This window comes from Salvelinus fontinalis, chromosome 7 (assembly GCF_029448725.1).
Source record: "Salvelinus fontinalis isolate EN_2023a chromosome 7, ASM2944872v1, whole genome shotgun sequence".
Lineage (NCBI taxonomy): Eukaryota > Metazoa > Chordata > Actinopteri > Salmoniformes > Salmonidae > Salvelinus > Salvelinus fontinalis.
This window is the reverse complement of record NC_074671.1, coordinates 59,400,767-59,423,774: the sequence shown is the minus strand read 5'-3', so window position 1 is coordinate 59,423,774 and position 23,008 is coordinate 59,400,767. Positions and strand designations below refer to the sequence as shown.

Genomic DNA, 23,008 nt, shown 5'->3' with positions numbered 1-23,008 from the left:
GTATAGCTGGCGCTGTGAATCGATGTACTATGCCTCTGAATCTTTATTCATGTGAGTTCTCTTCTGTTGAAATCGCAGGGTCGCATCGTAAAGGACATTCTGACGTATACTACGTCCAAGGGTGGAGCAAAACCCTGCTCCCGACTCTCCACAAACGATAACATTACGCAGAGAGGACGCTCGTTTGTGATTCGCGAGAGCTGGCCCTCCCTCCTAGTAGGTGACTTGTTAAAATAGTTTTCGGGCGGAGTCGACTGCAACTGGGATATATCTGTGTGCAGTGAGTACGTAGGAACAAGCCGTGTACAAGTCCGTCGGTTTTTGGAATTTGGTACTCCGGAGAGGGATCGGCAGAGAGAAGCGAAGGGAACTGAATAAAGAAAGAGCACCACACTAAAAGGAACTGAAACACACAGTCGAAAATGTCTTCGAATAAAGACGATGGTGGATGGAAGAAGTTTATATGGGATTCGGACAAGGGGGAATTTTGTGGACGCACAGGGGGGAGTTGGTGTAAGTATGCCATTCTGATATTTCTGATCACGTTAATTGGCCATTCGTGGCCGGAGGTTTTAATCGAAATTGTGATGGATCTCATATGGCATGATCGAACGCCTATTGGGCAGTATGGAACGCGCACCGAGTCTTCCTTTCATCTTGGTGCATAGCACCTGTTCGATTTGACTTTGCAGCAATATGTGCTACAATGGTACGGTGTCACCGACTCCATATCATTGCCCATCGCCACTCGTTGTTCATGGTTCTCCATGTCTGTGTTGTGAGTAATAGCATACGGTGAACATGCGACCAGTTTTTGCTCATATTTCACTGTCACATGTCCTTGCTAGGTACCTACTGCCTTATTCAAAAGAACAGCCTACCGACTGTTCCAAGCAAAGATGGGTTTTCATTTAAATTACACATCTTAAATCAATATGAGAATCCAAATAGGTCGTTGAAAGACGGTGGTGGGAATATGCATCATACATCCATTAGAACATGTTATTCTAAAGGTTCGAATCCTAATAGTACAGTAGGCGAGTTGATCACACTGCAGAGACGCAGCCGCCTATGCCTGGAAGGAGACTAGAACTCCCCATCGCAGTGACATGATCTATAAGTATTAGGATGGAATTACACCATATGTACATGCTGTAGAGACTTAGTTTCATTTCCGTTGTAAAATGACACAATCAAAGGGTTAAAAATGCATCATAGTCCAAGGTGATTCAAGGTGATGGGGCCTTCTTGGAATTATGGAGAGGACATTCCTTCTAGTGTTACTATTCGATGTGGATTCTGTGTCACTTTAATTAACAATGGAAGTGTATTAACTAGACAAATTTTACTTTCTCGTTTCCATCTGCACCTATGTCTTCCCTTGTCTCAATGTCACACAACTACCCTACGTTTTCGGTATTCAGAGGATGACCAGCTGAGCGACAATTCATGTTGCAATTTTGCTTATTTAACTAACGCCCTCAAGTTGGTTGGTTTGGTCATTTACTTCAACTGTGTTTTGTGTGTATTATCTCAAGGCCAAAACTTGTTTGGATCTTTTCATTTTTGTGGTGACCATATTTTTTTATTTATTTAGTCATTTTTCTTGTTTGGAGGGGGGGGGGGGGGGTTACAGATACAACATATAATTTCATATTCAGTTCAATAAAATGAGAAGGAAACATAAAGAAGTGAGCCTCCAACCCCACTCCCCCAAACCCACCCATTCAACATGTCTCCGACCAAAACTGGTGCTCCTTATCCATCCAATTTAAGTGGTGCATCATTTTGTACGATGTGTGTGACACTATCCATGACTTTAATGACGACTCGTCTCCATTCGGCCACTTGCATGATTAATTTAATCTGTCTACTATGCAAGAACATATGTTTTATCTGGTGTGATGCATGGAGAGAGAGATGTTGAACCCTCGTCTATAATATGGATAATATACGCACCCTTGTACCGGCCAATTGTGATCAGGGAAACGCATGATCTGGATAAGACACCTTAGAGTGGTTGTGATGTCCTTATAATTCTGCCAAGGAACATGCGATATCTTAAGTCATGCGTAATTGATTGAAAGGGAACTGCTGTCTCCTATAAGATGTGACCTTTTGACATTGTCTGATGCAGCACTAGGCCTATACAGTACTAGCTCTGCAGGTCTAGTGGGTTGGGGGACCACTAGGCCTATACAGTACTATTTCTGATGGCTGGTGGGGGCGGCAGGGTTGGGGGTGACTTGAGGAGATTCTAATACTGTACTAGTACTATGGCTGGACTCGGGGCGGCAGGTAACCTAGCGGTTAAGAGCGTGCGGACAGTAACCGAAGGTTGCTGGTTCAAATCCCGAGCCGACTACGTAAAAATCTGTCAATGTGCCCTTGAGCAGGGCACTTAACCCTAATTGCTCCCGTAAGTCGCTCTGTATAAGCGCCTCTGCTAAATGACTAAAATGCACTGTACCTGCAGGGCTGGCTTAATGCAGGGGCTTACCGGGGCTGAAGTCCCTGGGCCCAAGCCCGTGGGGGGGCCCAAGAGGAAGCAAAATAATATTAAATTGTTTTACAAAAAATAATATTAAAAGATATATGTGTGTGTGTATATCTTTTTACTGCCAACCACAGAACTCAAGAGCCCGCTCTCAATGAGTGTAGACAGACTGCTGCTGCCTGCTGCCGCTCTACTAATCATCAGATGGTGGGAGGAGACGCGGTATGGGGCCCACGTGGGTAACTGGGGGGGGGGGGGGGGGTAACTGATTAATACAAATAAACTGCATAATAAATAAATGTGATTGGTCAATTGTGAGCCAGGGGCAGGGTCCAAGATGCTTTAAAAAACATTTATTTGTATAATAAAAAATCCAACCAAAGGAGCCCCACACTCAATGTTTGAAATCCACCAGAGAGCATAATTTAGCCCCAGAAAATGTATAGTTTATTAAAAAAACAACTGTGGATTATGTTTTAGCACGAGCACAGACCACAATAAAGGAAACGCCAACATAAAGGGTGTTGGGTCACCACAAGCTGCCAGAGCAGATTCAATGCGCCTTGGCATAGATTCTACAAGTGGACCTAAACCATTCCAGGATTATTATTTTTTTTTAATGTAGGTTGCAGGGACGTTCTGTGAATGCTCTATGGTTCCCTGAAAGTTTTCCTGGAAGGTTTTATTAATGTTCTGAGAATGTTATTGGAAGGTAATTAAATAATGTTCTAAGAACATGTTTCAATAACTGTTTCGAACTCCAAACACAGATGGACACATGTAAATTCATTTTCTTAGGCATTAATCATTCAAACGCATAACTTTTATTTTTTATTGTGGCACGGTGTCAGTGAGATTTGATACTATGATCTTCTGTTTTCTATCCATGGAATTAGACCACTGCGCCACCAGGATGCAGCTAGCATGCATTTTCTTTTTTTTACTCATACAAAGTTGTTCACTTTAGTCTATTTAAACAAACCTCCATTTTATAGGAAGCGAGCACTCATTTAAGACCAGGTGTGGCCAATTAGTGAGCGTGATCAACACACTTAACAAGATAGAGGATAGTTTTGGTGATGCTGAGAATGGAATGTATGTTTTTTTTATTTTTAAATAACTTTCTTAGAATGTTTACTAATGTTGCCTTAATGTGCCGAGAACATGACTTAACATAGAACTGAGGAAACCTGTAGAAAACGTTTTATTCACTTTTATAAGTACTTACATTTCCACAGAAGAACGTTGTTTCTGGAAGCTGCGATATGTAACTTTTTAGGCGACCTGACCAAATTCACATAGATCTGTCATTCTCATTGAAAGCAAGTGTAAGATGTGGTATATCTGTTCCATGTGCGCTATTTCTATGCTTTCTGTTTTTAAGTTTTGTTTTGCTGAAAATATAGTCTTTTTGGTTCTGGAAAATCTATTTCAGTTGTTTAGATGGTACAATGATTCTCTACACTATGCTTGCTTGTTTTTGAGAACATTACTTTTAATAGAACCACGAGGAAAAGTTAAACTGAGGTACTGAAATTCCCACCTAAGAAACATATGGTTCTCAGAATGTTATGTACTAGCAGGGTATCCTGCACCATTCCCAGAATGTTGTGGGAAGGTTGTATGCAAAATAACCATAGCACATCCACACTCTGACCAAGCTCTTAGAAACATACTGTATGGTTCTCAGAACGTTATGTGCCAGCTGGGTAGTATCTAGGTTTTGTATAAAAGCTGAGCACACAGACTGCCCCCATTGTTATTGGGACCTGAATGTATTCATTTATTGGTCTTATTTGCAATGTGGGCACTATTTTTAGAGGAACCTAGTCTCTTGTGACAGGCCTAACAATTAAAGCTGAGTAGCTGGCTTGAGATTTGTTTCTGGGTGCTGAGTTTAAGAGAAACTAAAAGTGATTTGACAATTTTATTTACTCTGAAGCCTGAAGTTGTTGTTCTCCTGGCTACTACTGTATGATCTACTGGTTACACTTCATTTTCCTGCCCTCAGTGAAGAGGCAAGACAATGTCTACTCTTATAGGTGGATTACTATTTGGAACAGTAGCTTTGTGGTTAGGTCACCTCCTGCTCCCTCCATATGAGACACGGGTTTCTCTGTCTGCATGCATTCTACCTGTATAGGTATCACTGAGCCCAGGGGTGCATCCCAAATGTTCCCCTATATCGTACACTTCTTTTGACCATGGGGAATAGGGTGCCATTTGGGACTCATTCCAGTTATGGATAGTATGTGTACAGACCAGGAAGCTTAGAGTAGAAAACCAGGTGGGCTTGGATTAGTAGTAGAGCCAGCCAATCTATTTATCCAATTTTTAATATGTTTGATAGTGTTGTGGTGCAATGGGCAATGACTGGGCAGTCTATTGAGGTTTGACGATAGGATAGACACGCATGAGATTGAATTGGAACACTGAGAAAACACTCGTCTGACGACACAATAGGCAGACTTGCTGTTTCTCTTTCTTAAGCTGTACCCTTCTTGCCTCACTTTGTGGTGCAAGACATTGCTTGTGTATTTATATTAAAATGGTATGCATTTTAAGTCCCCAACTACACAAACACTACAGTCAAAAATGAAAGTGGGGATCCACAGTCTACATGTCTGTGGTGTTTGGTGTACTGTACACACTGGCTCTGCAGGGCTGGTTAGGGTGGCAGGCTGGTTAGGGTGGCAGGCTGGTTAGGGTGGCAGGGTTGGGTTGACTTGAGCAGATTTTTAACTACTGCAGCAATACTACGGTTGGACTTGGGACTTCATTATGGGGAATGTTCATTGTTTTTCAGAGCAGATTTAACATTCTACAATTGCGGAATGCTGGAGTTCTGTATGTGGCTTTTTGTGTGACTCAATTGAATGAGTGGAAATGGACCTTGTCAGCAACATAACAACCAAATCTTAATTTCATGGCATCACTGGTGTTTGTAGTTTTTTTTAATAAGAAGGGGAAAAAGGCGTATGTCACAATCATCTGTCCTCCACATCTTTAGCATGATGATGACCCATTTCTCTCCCTCTTCTTTTACAGTTAAAATTCTAGGGTTCTACTTAATCTTCTATGCTTTTCTGGCTGGAGTATTCATCGGCACCATCCAGGCCTTGCTTCTCACCCTCAGTAACTACAAACCCACCTGGCAAGACAGAGTTGCTCCCCCAGGTAAGGTATCACTGAACACTAGACACTGAGCCACTACTGCTGCCTGGGGATAAGAGATGGTGTCCAACCACAGTGGCTTTGACTGAAATGGCACCCTATTCCCTACCCACTGGTCAAAAGTAGTGCACTATGTAGGGAATAGGATGCAATTTGGGCTGCAGACAGAGTCTAACATGCATGTTTGTATATCTCAGAGGGGTGGGTTATGTCTGTCAAACATCCTCTTATTGAATTTCACACTTTAACTCGTTAAGGGAGTCCCACTGCGAGATATCAGCTGAATTGACATTAGCACTATATGGGCCAGAGAGCAGGCCGGCATTTTGAGGGCAGACACAGAGGACTCTTGCCTTTCAAGTAAACGGTGGGTGTTATCCATGCATGCAGCATGTGGAACTATTTTGTTACTGGTTCAGTGTCTATTGCCCTGGCTCATTTAGGCTAGCTTGTACAGTAGTATGCTTACGTCCAATAACAAACTGGTGAAATTAGATTTTTGGCAAAGATGTACAGAAGTGCTTCTGTCAAAATGAACTCTGGTCTAGTAGTCAAGGATTCAGTTCACGTGTTATTCCAGTTACTGCAATCCTACTGTTTAAATGCTCATGTCGTATTGGACATTTTGGTGTAGGTAGTGGGTCAGTCAAGTGTCGCAATTAATTCCTCTAAAGGCCTCCTACATGGGCGGAGACCTCTCTTCCCAATTTGTTAGGGAGTGTAGTGTTTAAAGAACGAGAACTGTTCCCGTTCCCCATTATTGGACGTTGCATTTTTCATGTCTTTCTCCACAGCTTCCTTTTTCTGAGCGGTTTAGTCAGTTTCACTGGAGTCTGTTCTGATCACGTGGGTGTGAAATGGAGGGAGAAGTGCTAATCGTGAACTTTACAGTGTGGTCTCCTAACGGAGCTCTCTCCTGATGTCTTTGACTAGAGTTAAAACAGACCGTGAAGTTCTGGTAGTCATTGCTTGCTTCCTTTACAAGTGAGAGCTCTGTGGTAAACTGTCAACGGCAGATGCTATTCTCTACTTTATTTTCTCCCCTTACACAACACAACCCAATCCCCCAGCACCAGTGCCCTTCCACAGAGCATTAACCCTTTCCTGTTGGTGTTTTCAACCATGACATTGTCGAAGACATGTAAGCTGCATTTGAATTAGGTCTAAAGCCAGTATCCCAGCCCAGTCATTTGTCTGTCCGGGTATATATAGCCATGATCTGCTCAGGGAACCTCCATGAGGAGAGGTAGCTAGGCATTGATAGTGCGTTACTTTCCACAGGAGGCCTGATAACTGGGCCAGGTCGTCACAACCAAGAGGACACCTGATGGCTCTAACAAGCAGAAAGAGAAGAGTCAGACTATTTCTTTATCTCACAAGCTGACAGAGGAGAGAAGCGTTACACTCTTCAGACTCCTCACCTCACTCAGTCCAGTTAGAGTTCTCTTCAGTTTTCTGGCCATGAAATATGAAACTTAGTGTGTGGGCTGGGATGGGCTGGTTGTAAATAAGGAAGTAGAAGAGAATAGGGGTGGACGTGTTTTAGATCTTGTGCCGTAGCGTAGAGACAGTTGTCTTTTGTTTGAAATGGGCTTTTCCCTTTTACTGACCCGTCTTTCCTGCTAAGAACAATGACAGGGATTCACCTTGTCTTCCTCTTCAAGACTGTTTTCCAAAGTGTGGACTCTTCAATGGATGACTGCCTCACTGAAAGACTTCATTAGAAAGCAAATTACACTGACTGTTCTAAACTGGTTTCATACTCAGTAAGGTTATCTCTAACTGCAGTACTATTGTGAGTTAGTGTGAATAGAATGGTCAGAAGTCCACTGAAACATTATTGTCCTATTATAAAAGTGTGTATTGCTAATAGTACTTTACTTCTGTAACATTGAAACTGATGGTGACTGTCTGTTCTCAGGCCTATCACACACCCCACGCTCCGACAAATCCGAGATCGCCTTCAACTTGAATGATGTGGAGACCTACTTGGCTTACACTAAGGCCATGCGAGAGTTCCTGGTGATGTACGACGACGACAAACAGCGGGACCAGATGAAATACGAGGATTGTGGAGGTACAGGAAGTGTTCCATTCCGCTCTCTACCCCCTCCCCCTAGCTCCTAGTCCTACCCCCTGCCATGACACAGACCTAAGAGGTGCTCTGTGTGGTGGAAGCCCTACTTGGATGGAGGTGGTACCATCATCTTCTAGCCTTTTGCTTATTGAATCCTTTCTGACGTTCTAACATCAGGTGGGATAGGAACTAAGTGGCCAGGACATGGAATGGAATTGTGTATTGGCTTCTTCAGAGAAGGTGTTTTTTTTTGTAATTTGTTTTTGATGAATTAGTTGAAGCGAGCAGCTGTGGCTTCCTGTGCTCAGTTGTTTATTTGTGATTTCTCCTCCTGCCTTCAGAGCAACCGGATGACTATAAGAACCGTGGCGACCTGGAGAGTGATGTGGGGATCAGGAAGGCCTGTCGCTTCCAGAGGAGCTGGCTTGGGCCTTGCTCCGGCATGGACGACAGAGACTTCGGCTTCAAGGAAGGAAAACCCTGCCTGATCGTCAAGCTCAACAGGATCGTCAACTTCAGGCCAAGGGTAAATATCCTCAGGACATAGCTTTCAGGCCTTATCAACCAGGACATATGAAAAGTTGACCTCGGGTACAAACTGGTCACTTTGATATTTCCAGTGGCCCCTGGTTGTTAGTTTATGCATATTTCCCCCAAAGTAGTAGTACATTATTGAATACAAAATCTACATAAACTTTCTTAGGTAGAAGTGTTACTGTTTTTAGCAGATTGTTTTGCCTCTTCGCTCACTGTGTACCTGTCCTCCATTCTTTCAGCCCCCCAGCTCCAATGAAAGCATCCCTGAGGGAGCCCAGACCAAGGTCCAGCCCAACGTCATGCCCATCTTCTGCACCAACAAGGTACAGTACGCCAGACATAGAATTAGATGGAACCACATCGAATCACAATTGATCATTCCAATGTTGGTTGACAGTAGTCAGTAAAGCAACATTGAAGCCTAAGGGAATGTTCATTCTAGCAATTCTATAATTGCTTTCGAGGAATAGTCCCCATTCTGTCACTAAACCAGCTATTGTAAATGTGTTTCTGGGTGAAGGTCAGACGTCAGAATGACCAAAAATAGCACCGCCTTTCTCCTTTTGACTCTCTCACCCAATCTCTTTGCAGAGAGAGGAGGACGCCGGTAAGATCGGTGAGGTGAAGTACTACGGCATTGGTGACGGTTTCCCCCTCCAGTATTACCCCTACTACGGCAAGCTGCTTCACCCCCAGTACCTGCAACCCCTAGTGGCCCTCCAGTTCGTCAACCTCACCATGAACACCGAGCTGCGCATTGAGTGCAGAGCCTACGGAGAGAACATTGGCTACAGCGAGAAGGACAAGTTCCAAGGAAAATTTGATGTTAAATTCACTGTCACCAACTTATGACCACAGTTAGGTTCATAGCACTTTTTCTCTCCAGCCCCCTCTCCCTCCCCAACCATTTCTCAAAAGTAACAAAATAATTTAGGAAAGGGAGTTGGGGTGGAAATAGGAAGTTAAGTAAAAAAAAAAATCACAACTAGTCTTGAACAAAACTCCTAACATACGGGACGACACTTCATCTGTCTGCTTTACACTGGCTTCTCTGCTTCTGTCTAGGGTTAGAATGTAAGTCGCAGGAGGAGTAGCAATAGCATAAAGTATTTATTCTACTGTAAATGAAGAATATTCCTTGAGCCATGGGGACATGTTTCATTTATGACTGTAAATTGTAATTCCACTACTGATGTGTAGCGAGCAGTGTTTTGTCCCCCTCCGTATTGCTGCCTTGTGTGGTTTCTATACATATTTTTGGAGTGTACAGTGCAGTAGTCGCATACATTGGTCCTTTCCAAGCCATGTTGTAACCTGTTTACTTATGTGAGCAAGCTTTAGCAGTCCAAGATGTGTATATACTATATATGAATACTTAATCATTTAAAAATATTGACACGGTACTCTCTGATCTCTTCTGACCCGTGTGAGGGGAAGGCTGCACTCCAGGGAACTAGGCCTACTCTTTCCTTATTTTTGCCTTTTATCTGATTGATTGTGGGAGAATTTTTACATCGCTTTTCTTTTAGAATCCCTTAAATGTGGGATAAGGGTTTTATTACGCTATTGTTTCAGGCTTTTACTTCCTTTCGTTCTGTTTGATTCACTCTTAATGTCGAGTTGTGTCTCTGCGTTGTTAGGCTACTTTTGCCTTTTGTACGGCAACGGTGCTAACTCTGCTTTTTAAAGATGATTGTTTTGCTCAATTACGTCACGTAATCTCACAACGTGGTGTAATTTTCTGATGAATGTTTCAGCCATTTTACATGGTGGAAGGAGTTTTATATTTATGCGGTTGTACTTTTTTTATTTAATTTTTTTCTGCAGAAAAGTGTAATGTATAAATACAATACCAAAGTCACTGGTCCAAGTTGAGAATCTTATCAGAAGCAGTGCTGTACCCCGTGTTGTTAGGATTTCTTGTCGATGTTAAGTGCTGAACGTCAATGTCTAACATCAGTCACGTTATCAGGAGTTCTCATCCGCTCTTGTCATTTATTTAATCCCAGTAAGAAAAAAAACTGAAATAAAATGATGAAAACACAACTTTCTTTATTCCAGTTTCTCTCAAACAAGACCAATACCCCGCTGTAAGGACACACCGCTCTAGTCTAAAGTGGAGTCCTCTCCTTGTCTCATTTCCTTTCAATAAGCACTGATCTGAAAGAACAGGACAGGTAAAAGGACAAACCCCTACCTATAAGCTCTGCTTTATTGCTGTGACTTTCCCTGTCATTTCAGATCAGTGACAATGGAAATGGAACCACATCAGACCGTTGTATTCCTAGTCTTTGATTGTTCACTGAAACATTCTGGTCGTATCTAGTGTTCAGAGAATAGTGAGGATTGGCAAGGAAAGGGTTGTTTGTTTATGCATTTTGAACCCTGCAAAAACACTTGTTAGATTTGAAAAGCCCTTAATTAAAAGGAGACCATCTTCATCCAAACGGACTCCTTATCAACTCTAACCAGATGCTTACAGATCAAGGAGGAATAAGTGCTGCCAAACCAGCTCCCCTTGGTGCATCTGCCCGTCCTCTGTTTTCCTACAGCTACTGACTGTCAAGGTCAACTCGGTGCATTTCAAAAGATTTGATTTGACCAGCTCTTTTTTTTTTTTTCAACAATGTGACAATAGAGAAACCGCTTGTCAAATGATTATTTTTTTTATTACATTGACGGCTTGGAAAAAACTACAAACCACCTAGAAATCAAGGATGTTACAGAGAGCTGTCAATGCTACATAAAGGATATTATATGGGTTTTTTAGCTACTAGCCTCAGTTGCCATGGTTACCACAGCTCATCTCCTGAGAGACTACTGCCATGCTTATCGCAGCTCATCTCCTGAGAGTCTACTGTCATGGCTACCACAGCTCAGCTAGCCTCCAGGCTTGTGACACATCACCTGGGTGACTCTGACCATGCTGCTCGTTCTTCAAAAAATATAAAGTTTTATTTAACCAGGCAAGTCAGTTAAGAACAAATTCTTATTTACAATGACAGCCTACCCCAGCCAAACCCTAAACCAGACAACACTGGGCCAATTGGCTACCAATCACGGTGAAACAGCCTGGAATCGAACCCGGCTCTGCAGTGACGCCTCTAGCACTGAGATGCAGTGCCTTAGACCGCTGCACCACTCGGGAGCCCATGTGGAAAGGACTAGTCCTTGATCATGACTCTCAGGTCTGTTTCTTTACACATAAGAGTCATTGGACGAAGGCATCTTCTGTATTGGGGAGTTTTAAGAGCCCCAACACTCGGTCTGAACATTAACATTCATCAGGACCTCATCTTTCATATCAGCAAGAAATCATTTTATTAAAACAACGTTCCAACCATTATTATGAGCCGACCTCCCCTCAGCAGCCTACTGTGATGTACAGTAATTCAATATTTTGTATTTGTGAAATTAGTAAGTAAATGGCTTAATGTTTCTAGAACCGGATCGCTATCACATTTAAATTGAATATTTGGCTGTTTTGAGCCAGTCTAGCTCAGAAGATAACAGAAGGTCATTGGACCTGAAGTAGGCTCCTTAAGAGTTCATCTTGGACTGCAGTAAGGCGAGCTTTCAACTGAGGGCTCTATTCAATATGGAAAGCTGAAGCGTTATTGAATCCGCGATAGAAATGTGAAGGTCATTTCCGATTGAGCCTACGTGCAGCGTTTCCCGACAATGCAGTCTCCGCTAAAGCGGGACCATTGCCTTTAAATTTTAATCACGCTACAAAGCTGCACTTTGCGGACTGACTAGGGCCCTGATACAGTTTGGCTCTGGTTCTAGTTTTATCAGAAGGGATATAGCTTGTCTTAAATAAACATTAAGGTTGTTGTGAGCAATCGTCAAGTCAAGTACAACACAGTAATCTGAGGGATGACAGCCATATTGAGTAGCTGAAGTGGTTCCTTCCTCAGGACTACCTGCCTCATTTGTCAGTTACTCCACCACCGCAGGTTCCTCCTCTTGGAGTTTGTCTCTAACACACGCAGCAGCTGAAACTTAATCCCAGCAACTCGATTTGGGTTTTCCATCAGAAAGGCTTTTATGAATGGGAGCCCTGTGTGTTTGCCACCGGGACCTCAAATAAGGAGGAGTGGAGTGACGGTGCATTTTCCAACCGTCTCAGTAGTGCTGTGACAGGGCCAGGGTGAGGGTGTCCAGGCAGCGTAGACTGACTGGTGGACTGACTGCCTGTTTGCATCTGAAATTGTACCCTACTACCTATATAGTGCACTACCCCTGGTCAAAAGTAGTGCACTGTATAGGGTATAGGTTATCATTTTTAACATAGTCCCTGACCGCATGTTGAGACCTGGCTAGCTTCCCTTTCTGTAATTACATTAAGTAGCCGGGGTGACCAGGACAGGAAAGGCAGCGGCCCAACAGTGGGGTTCTGTTTCAGGCTCCTGTATGGGGATACATCACGAGACAGAGACATATCTTGTGACTGGTGGCGGGAGCAGGCGCTAGCCTCGGGGGCATGGCGGACGGAGGTCCCAGCACAGTGTCAGCCAACTAGGCAACGGGCAGGCGGGCAGGCAGGTGATAGCTTAATGAGACTGTGTGTGAGATGAGTGGCCGGGGAACCTGTTGTGGGCCAGGAGCCAGGGCACTACAGAGAGGAGTGGCCTTTAGAGGACACTGGGAGAAGAGCAGAGGGCACAGAGGACAGAGCCATGACAGACAACACTAGAGTTTAGCTAACCTGAGGCCCATGGTCTTGGGTTGGGAAACTTTCTGGATTTTCATTCCACCACAACACAACACACCCTCTCTCTAACACCACAACACACACTCTCTCTAACCTCATCACAACACACACTCTCTCTATCCTCATCACAACACACACTCTCTAACCTCATCACAACACGCACTCTCTTTAACATCATTATCACAGCACACATACTATTCACTGATGCACATACAGTAGGCTACAGCACTTGTAAATACACACACACACACACACACACACACACACACACACACACACACACACACACACACACACACACACACACACACACACACACACACACACACACACACACACACACACACACACACACACACACACACACACACACACACACACATCTCAGTACACACAAACACCTCTCAGTATCCACACACACATCTCTCAGTGCAGTGTTTCTGATGTTGAACCTGACTCCAGGGGCCCATATCTGGCTGATTATTGCTACCGTATTGCGTCTGTCTATCATCATGACTTATTCATTGACTGCTACACTGAGACCTGGTCCCCAGAGAGAACTGAGAACGGCAGACATATGCAGCAGCAGCACTGGATTCACTTTCTCACCTGGCTCTACTCCCTGTTTCTAGACTACTGACTCAAAGACTATGGGGTGGTGGAAACCTTTACACACTGATAGACAACTGACAATCATCATTACTGTACAACCATCCTAGGTTCTATTGAGACAGAGAGCACTGTCTGCATTGAAAGGCTCGGCCTCGTTCCCACAACTTGGTTTTAAGTACTGCGCTTTGTGTTTCAAAGGAAGGTGTTCTGTGCCAGAGAAAGAGAGAGAGAAAGAAGCCCAGTTGATACCTGGTTCTAACATGCACCCTTTGTCCTGATCTTGTCCACATTCTGATTGTACCCACATTTTTAGATCGTAGTCAGACACGCATTGTTTCAGGATATTAATCAAGTGTAAACAGATCTAGCTGGTCAAACCATTTACACCGGCCATCATTACACCGGCCTATCTGGCACCAGCTAATCTGGCCACAATGCGGACACAGTGGACAGAAAAGAGACACATTTTAATACAATGTGTAGACGCGACAAACCTTGATCAGATAGTGATTGGATCACATTGATCAGATCACGAAACTCACATGTTAGCGCAAGATGTGAACGAGGCTATTCAGAGAGAGAAAGAGAGAAGGAGAGGTTAAGAGAGAGAGAAGGAGTCTTATAAAGAGTTGGGGTCTTATGCGTAAAATGAAGCAGAGAGAGAGGGAAAATAGAGAGAGCATGAGAGAGTAAATAAGAGGGAGGTCTATTACAAGAGAGTGTAATGGCACATAGGCCTACATTTCATCACAACACTGACAGCTAGGACACCTTGAAGAGAGAGGACATTGACATCAACAGACGAGGCCCCATGTACCTGCAAGTCAATACCCTACTACCGTTACGTAAGAACTGCATCCCTGCAGAGAGAGTTGAGAGGAGGGGCTGCAAAAGGAGTACACACAACCTGATTGGCCGAGAAGATGAGAGTTGTGGGGTCTCTGGGAAGACCACCTTCACACTGAGGTGTCATCAGTGTTCACCAGGTGCTGAAGGGTTTTCAGATTTTCTGTCTGAGCTTCAAATTAGCGTCCTTCTCAGGTTAGTATGTAACAAATACTGGAGGAGGAACAGAACAGTCCCACGTAATAACCTGTTAGGGACATGCCTATGTCATGAAGTGGTTTGTCAAATGTGTACAGAATGGTGTAAACGTATAAGTGGAGAATAGACACTCATTTTCTGGGGTAGGATGGGTTTTACACTGTAGGTTCACACATGGAGCATTTATGGAGAGAGAAGCATTATTGTATCTACTAGCTAGCTCTAGTTTGGGAAAGGTAGAAGAGTGGGTCTGTGTGTCCCATCCCTCAGCGAAGCCTGAAACCAGGAGAGGAGAAGAGCAGCCCGCCTCCCCACAGACCTATCAGACAGGAGCTAAATAGGCGCCATGGCAACAGGCCAGGCTGGCTGCACACATGCCACATAAGGGTGAATGTGCTACACTGGTTCCCTCCCACCTATCCCCCCTCACGCATAGCCCCTAGACCTACTCCCGGCCTCCCAGCTTCGGGGATGGGTCTCCTACAGCATCACTGGTCATGTGACCTCCTACAGGTGCTAGTAGTAGCAACATGGCTGGGAGATCTCTGCGGTCCCTGGCCGTCACAGGAGGGGGGGGGGGGGGGATGTCTGATGACATCACTGGGCTCGGCAGGGGAGAGGCTCCACCTGATTGGCCAATTGGCTTTTATCACATCTGAGCAGAGCTAAGAATAAAGCCAGCCAGGGAGCATGATAATAACACGGATGCTCCTCAGAGTCTGCATAGAAGAGAGGCAATGTTGGCTGACATGAGATGGTTGGAGGGGGGTAGGGGACGGAATGTTTAAAATAGGATGAAGCGTTACGTGGCAACAAGCAATCTCAGTTTTAGAGTGGTACTTAAGGGGGCTTAGAGCTTTGAGAGTGAAGGCTGGTAGAGATACATGCACACATGAATTGTATTTGATAGAGAGTAAACGTCCAGCTGCAAGACATCTCAAGGTGAAACATAAACCGCCCTTGTGTCAGCTTGGCCCAGGAGTATGACAAAGTTGCCACTATATGCTGATGTAAGGACAGTTTCACATCTCCCTCCCTAGTGATTAAGGTCAGGTTTGGGGGGAGACTAAACTGATTTCAGACCTGTGCCTATGGGGACCTTCCAACTGGAAATCCTGCTGCTCTTTGTATCCTATAGATGCTGCTGTGGCTTGGAATCCTAGAAGTGTCAGAACTGGGGCTTGGATTCCCAGTAGTGTTAGACCTGGGGCCTATCCGGCATGTTGACGGACAGCGGATGGACAGGGGGCAGCTGTGAGTCGTTGCTGCACTACTTTGTGGTGAGAAAAATCCCTCCTGGGTGTAGATACAAACAGTAAACCACACTAAAAGTGAGAACTCCCACACCAAGATTATCCCAGTGTGTTATTTGACAAACCCATAAAGAGGACTAAAATGACATCCATGCCATAATGGAGAAAGCTAGTGGGGGTATTGTTGTTTTATGTATTTATAGTTTTATTGTATCTGTAGTTTTATGATATCATGTGTTTCGTGAAGAGGGAACTTGAGGAAGCCACATGAGAGCTGTTCTGTGAGGAAAAGGGTGGATTGGAGCAGTGTGACCTCTGTGTGTAGTAGGAAGAACTAATCTATGAAATACAGCTAAACAGAAGAGATAACCAGAATAAGGTCATCCCTGCTGATTAGAGGTTATCATGTGACCCACAGACATGATGATAGCCCATCTTCAGTTGGTTGGAAGGGAAGGGGGAAGGGCAGAGCGGGAGATGTACTGTCTGTTACCGTAGAACCTGTACAATGTTAACAAGCTGTCAGTTTCAAATAAGATGGGGGGGGGGGGGGGGGGGGGGGGGGTGGTGAAGAACTACCTCTACAGCAGAGCAGTTGAGTTTCCCCTAGCTAGCTGCAAAAAAAACTGTGTCACAAACACGCACCCAATGCCAAGTGCTATGTGACAGAAGTCATTTTAGAACACCCCGAAATGAAACACCATCAGGATGATAGCAATCATTGTCGCCCTGGCAACTATCTCCATGATCCCTGGTTAGACGGCATAGTGTTTCACTTTACAGATAGTGCCCTGGAGGACGTCCATGTAACCTAAGTACAGATATAAGATCTTCATTTGATCACCCTGTTGTTGCAGGAAATGTACTACAGCAGGAAATGCAACTTGTAGTGTATTCAAGGTTTTAAAAGGACTCTAAAGTCTGTAATTTCCACTTTAAATGTCTGACTTGATTTGCCCTAACTAAAAATGTATCAACCCTTTCAAAAATGTCCATTAATTATAATCCACACAATAATTCACATTTCCTGTTGCTGCAGGATTATTTCCCTGCTGTTAGAAACTGGTCAAATGAAGATCTAACATCTGTAGCCTACTGTGTGAGGTTGTTTTTGTACATTGATGGTGTTCTTCCATCAAGGCTTTCTCAACATGTCGCCCTTCAACCCCTATATAAATCTATACGGTGGCTGTGTACAGTAGATACAATGAAAATGTAAGCTAACTTTCCTGGCCTAGTGTTTAGAGTCATATCTAAGCTACAGCTCTCTAGTGGGCCTGTGGTTACTGGTGTTGATGCAAAGCTTTGGCTTGTTTCGGAGGAGTCAAATTAAGCTGTTGCAGTTTTGTGGTTCTTGAAACCACCAGTTGGTTTATTTCCCTCACCACTCCCTTCCTATAAGTCCTTCAAATGTAACTTGTATATCCAATTCAGAGGAGTTTTAATTACAACTCGTTTCTCAAGCACTCATTTCGAAACCAGTCATTTGATTTTAACAGAGGGATTTTTAGACTCAAATGCTATTTCAGAATCCCTGTTTTTATTCCTTCCAGTCCGTCACCCGATCGCTTGGTGTTTAGTTGTTGTTGGTGGGGGCATTGCTCTGGTCTGGCGTCTGCAGGGATAAAGCCTTTATTGTGCCCTATAAGGAGGAGTTGGAAAATCCCTCAGGTCAATCTGCACTGGCCCGTAGCTGTCCCATTCTGCTCCAAACAAAAGCAGGGATTAGGAACTCAACACAAACCCTGTGATCAACAAGGAGGGAACTACCCAGAGCAGATCGGAGGGGTATACTACAAAGCAAGATCATGTCCGTACTGTGAGACGCCGAAGACAGCGCTACAGGGAGACAGGATGGACAGCTGGTTGTCAGACCCTGTGTAACTACACCTGCACAGGATCAGTACATCCGAACATCACACCTGCGGGACAGGTACAGGATTGCAACAATAACTGCCCGAGTTACACCAGGAACGCACAATCCCTCCATCAGTGCTCAGACTGTCCGCAATAGGCTGAGAGAGGCTGGACTGAGGGCTTGTAGGCCTATTGTAAGGCAGGTCCTCACCAGACATCACCGTCGCCTATGGGCACAAACCCACCATCACTGGACCAGATAGGACTGGAAAAAAGTGCTTTTCACTGACGAGTCACAGTTTTGTCTCATCAGGGGTGATGGTCGGATTTGCGTTTATCGTCGAAGGAATGAGCGTTACACCGAGGCCTGTACTCTGGAGTGGGACCGATTTGGAGGTGGAGGGTCCGTCATGGTCTGGGGCGATGTGTCACAGCATCATCGGACTGAGCTTGTTGTCATTGCAGGCAATCTCAACGCTGTGAGTTACAGGGAAGACATCCTCCTCCCTCATGTGGTACCCTTCCTGCAGGCTCATCCTGACATGACCCTCCAGCATGACAATGCCACCAGCCATACTGCTCGTTCTGTGCATGATTTCCTGCAAGACAGGAATGTCAGTGTTCTGCCATGGCCAGCGAAGAGCCCGGATCTCTATCCCATTGAGCACGTCTGGGACCTGTTGGATCGGAGGGTGAGGGCTAGGGCCAGGGCCATTCCCCCCAGAAATGTCCGGGAACTTGCAGGTGCCTTGGTGGAAGAGTGGGGTAACATCTCACAGCAAGAACTGGCAAATCTGGTGCAGTCCATGAGGAGATGCACTGCAGTACCTAATGCAGCTGGTGGCCACACCAGATACTGACTGTTACTTTTGATTTTGACCCCCCCTCCCTTTGTTCAAGGACACATTATTACATTTCTGTTAGTTACATGTCTGTGGAGCTTGTTCAGTTTATGTCTCAGTTGTTGAATCTTATGTTCATACAAATACTTACACATGTTAAGTTTGCTGAAAATAAACACAGTTGACAGTGTGAGGACGTTTCTTTTTTTGCTGAGTTTATATACAAATATTTTTTTTATATACTTTCCTTTATTAATCCCCACTAACCCTACCACCCCTCCCCTAATCGGAGTAAACTAATGAATAACAAAACTTTGGCTTCTACTTCCAGCTTATGCAAACTATATACATTTTACAGACACAATCTATTTTACAATAGTTATATTTATATTATACTACCCTCAACCTCATCTATATCTGATGTCCATCCAGTTTGATTTCTATTTGCCATACATTTTTTACTGTTATGTTTAACATAAGTTCTGAATCTATATACATTTTACAGACAGTATATTTTACATGTTATCTTGTTATTAGTCCCACCCTCCAGCTCCATTCAACCCCTCCCATCTATCTCTTAACACCATCCATATTGGATATCTATTTGCCATATATGTTTCAACTGTGCTGTGATGTTTCACATTCTCAGAGTTTCTCCAGATTGTAAATTAGAGATAGCATTTTTTGCTAAAAGTATTATCTTATTGAGCAATTGACTATGTGTAATGAACACGAAGGGAGACGGAGCTGGTTTCAAGCGCAGGGCGCAGCAGGTGTTTATTGTAAAGGACCACAGGAGGAGGCAGGTAGCTGTGTCCAGGGGCAGGCAGAAGGTCATACACAGGGGGTCCAAAAAAGCAACAGTACAGGCAGGGAAAGGGCTAGTAACTTTGTCCGGGAGATCAGGCAGTAGGTTGATAACAGGAAATCCGATAGGCTAAAGTACAGGCAGGGAATAGGCAAAAGGCATTGTTAGTGAGGCAGGCAAAAACTATCATACACGGGAGGAGTAAAATACGGAAAACCCAGCGCTTCGAACCGCCGTGTATCACAAAACAAACAATACCTCACAATGATGGGGTGCAAAGAACTGAACTAAATAGGTGTGATAATGACATACAGGTGTGTGAACAGGTGATCAGAATTCAGATGATTGGTATCTGGAGAGTGAGTGGCGTTCAGGGGACCTACGTGTTTGAGAGTGTGAGTTGGAAGCAGACGTTACGCTATGACTTTTCAAATCACCCAGTAGCTCACCCAGTAGTGTTGTCTGTAGAGTTAGCTCCAGGTAAATGTTGCAATTCTTTAGCCATTCCTGGACCTGTGACCAAAAACAAGCTACGTATGGACAGTACCAGAATAAATGATCTAATGACTCTGCCTCCTCGCAGCAAAATCTGCAGAGCTGGGAAGGTTGTATCCCCCATATATATAACATTATATTGGTTGCAAGAATTTTGTATAATTTAAATAAACATTTCTACGTTTTGAATACGGCGTCGTTTTGCGTATCAGATCATGAACCATGTGCCATGGAATCGGTACATCGAAAATCCCTTTTGCAATCTATATGGCAGTTCTTTTTTTGGTCCTTAAATGAAACTGGTATACTTTTTTATTTATCACAATTTTCTTTAACCAATTTTGTTTTTTAATGCAGAGCTGAAAGACAAGTTCCTTTTCCCCCCTTCCACTTACATCTTCCATTTTTTGCGGTAATGCTGCAATTAGGTTTGGTGGACAGAGACTAGGTTTGGTGGATAGACAAGACAGGGAATCAAGATTGATGCAGCAGGGTTCTCATCGTGCTCTCTTTACAGTCCAGCATATTGGCAATTTGCGCTAGTAATATTCTATGACACAGCTCAGTGAGTATGACAGCTTGTCCTGGACAGACTCGTCTTCTCAGAGATATTAGAGCAGAAAATACATCCTGCTAGTCTGTCTCCCTGCTGCTGGACGTTTCAAATAATGACCCATAAACGTCATATCTCAGGAAATGTCACAGATATAATCGTTAGACAATATAAAGGCAAACAAATGTTTCTCTGAAGGAACATCTGACAATATGCTGGATAGCTTTACCAATTGTGCCAGTAACCAAAAGGTTGTCATTCTGCCCCTGAGCAAGGCAGTTAACCCACTGTTCCCCGTGCTCCGAAGACATGGATGTCAATTATGGCAGCCCCCAGTGTAACGGATGTGAAATGGCTAGCTAGTTAGCGGTGGTACGCGCTAATAGTGTTACAATCGGTTAAGTCACTCGCTTTGAGACCTTGAAGTAGTGGTTGCTCTTGCTCTGCAAGGGCCGCGGCTTTTGTGGAGCGATGGGTAACGACGCTTCGTGGGTGTCAATTGTTGATGGTTCGCGCCCGTGTCGGGGCGAGGGGACAGACTAAAGTCAAACTGTTACACCCGCACCTCTCTGATTCAGAGAGGAAGACATTTCAGTTGAATGCATTCAGTTGTACAACTGACTAGGTATCCCCCTTTCCCAATTCACACACTGGGCACATACAGCTGCCTGCTTCAATCGGTAATGCAGCACCTCCTGAAACATAATCTAGTCTCTACTGGGATGGACTTATCTGATGATGTCATGAGGTTTCTGATTAAGTTCCACAGGTCATTTTAATGGTCATTTAGATTCCTTATAGGATGTTTCAAACCTTGTGATGTGGGCTCCAGCTTCAAGCCCACATTGACTTGAAGCACCTTGGCTCAGAGCAAAGCATCGTAGATGGCAACCATAAGTGGGTAAATCCTGTGTGGAGATAATCACTGTATGACAAAAATAAATAATGGAAACGTATGTAGCTCGACATGGCTGCTACAAATCCAGCTCTCATAAATCCACTTGCAGCACAGCAGGGAAGGGCAGATACATTACATTAGACTCTAGTTGTGGATTAGTCTAGAAAAGGGCTTAAGCAACAGGAATGGGGAAAGTGAGAGGTTTCAGATGTGTTACAAAGAGATTTGGGAACTTGAAGGGTAATCTTCACCCAGAACCACATTTTGCGTCCATGCTAGCCAGCTACTCGATTTATGTCAAAAGATGGTACACATAGCCCATATAGGTACACATAGCCCATATGGGACCAGGTAAGGCTCTTGTCAAAAGCAGTACACCCAACAGTAAGGAAGCGGGTGTCATTGGGATTTAAAAGTGGTGTCATATCACCAGATTTGGTTTCCCATTTCAACAGTGGATATTCAAATCTATGAACTGGTTCTCTTCTTTTCTCTGCAGCAAGTGGAACAGAAGACTGAGGGGAAGGAGACATCACGCAGACACATCCAAGATCCCAATGGAGCGGAGAGGTCAGCACTATCGACACAGACTCATCCAAGATCCCAACGGAGCGGAGAGGTCAGCACTATAGACCCAGACTCATCCAAGATCCCAACGGAGCAGAGAGGTCAGCACTATTGACACAGACTCATCCAAGATCCCAACGGAGCGGAGAGGTCAGCACTATTGACACAGACTCATCCAAGATCCCAACGGAGCAGAGAGGTCAGCACTATAGACCCAGACTCATCCAAGATCCCAATGGAGCGGAGAGGTCAGCACTATAGACCCAGACTCATCCAAGATCCTAACGGAGCAGAGAGGTCAGCACTATTGACCCAGACTCATCCAAGATCCCAATGGAGCGGAGAGGTCAGCACTATAGACCCAGACTCATCCAAGATCCCAACGGAGCGGAGAGGTCAGCACTATTGACACAGACTCATCCAAGATCCCAACGGAGCAGAGAGGTCAGCACTATTGACACAGACTCATCCAAGATCCCAACGGAGCAGAGAGGTCAGCACTATTGATACAGACTCATCCAAGATCCCAACGGAGCAAGAGGTCAGCACTATTGACACAGACTTATCCAAGATCCTAACGGAGTAGAGAGCTCAGCACTATTGATACTGCAGCTCCTCTAATGCGCTGAGCATAAGCTGACCTCCAATGATTTCACTTTGCTATTCTTAGAGCTGCTGCATTGTCCTCAATTCACACCGAGGAAAGTACAAGTGAGATAAAGGAATCATGCCTATCCTCTTGAGGATGGTTTCTTAAACCATGAGTGGACCCAAAGTGGCCCTGGGCATCTGAGGTGAGTCGCGAGTTACAGGAATAATCTATAATCACACACTATTTGTATATCTCTTCTTAATTTAGGTCATTGGAGAACGATTAGGGTCACAGGGGACGGTCATTTTGGGTCACAAGTTTAAAAATTTAGAAACCCCTGCTCTAGTGTAGTAATAGTAACCTATTCGAACAGATAGTAAATTGACAGAGGAAGTAGGCCTTAGCCCCTCTCTGCATCCCCACTCATATGGCATCATATCATATCCCTTTAATCAAACACAGGATACAGTGTCCAATGCACATCC

At 44.3% G+C, this 23,008-nt stretch overlaps 1 protein-coding gene across 1 annotated transcript; it reads left to right on the top strand.

Annotated features, from left to right (window-relative positions):
• The first annotated feature begins 244 nt into the window (after positions 1-244).
• On the top strand, positions 245-10,331 carry LOC129859912 (sodium/potassium-transporting ATPase subunit beta-233-like). The gene is made up of 6 exons (XM_055930145.1): positions 245-513; positions 5,546-5,674; positions 7,593-7,748; positions 8,090-8,274; positions 8,525-8,608; positions 8,877-10,331. The coding sequence occupies exons 1-6, from the start codon at positions 423-425 to the stop codon at positions 9,135-9,137; spliced, it is 906 nt and encodes a 301-aa protein (XP_055786120.1). The 5' UTR covers positions 245-422; the 3' UTR covers positions 9,138-10,331.
• Positions 10,332-23,008: the final 12,677 nt, after the last annotated feature.

Bases quoted from the DNA above. Each gene is read 5' to 3' on its own strand.
- LOC129859912 (XM_055930145.1), top strand. From the start codon at position 423: ATGTCTTCGAATAAAGACGATGGTGGATGGAAGAAGTTTATATGGGAT. The intron at 5,675-7,592 runs GTAAGGTATCAC...GTCTGTTCTCAG, and splicing joins AGACAGAGTTGCTCCCCCAG to GCCTATCACACACCCCACGC. The intron at 8,275-8,524 runs GTAAATATCCTC...CCATTCTTTCAG, and splicing joins TCGTCAACTTCAGGCCAAGG to CCCCCCAGCTCCAATGAAAG.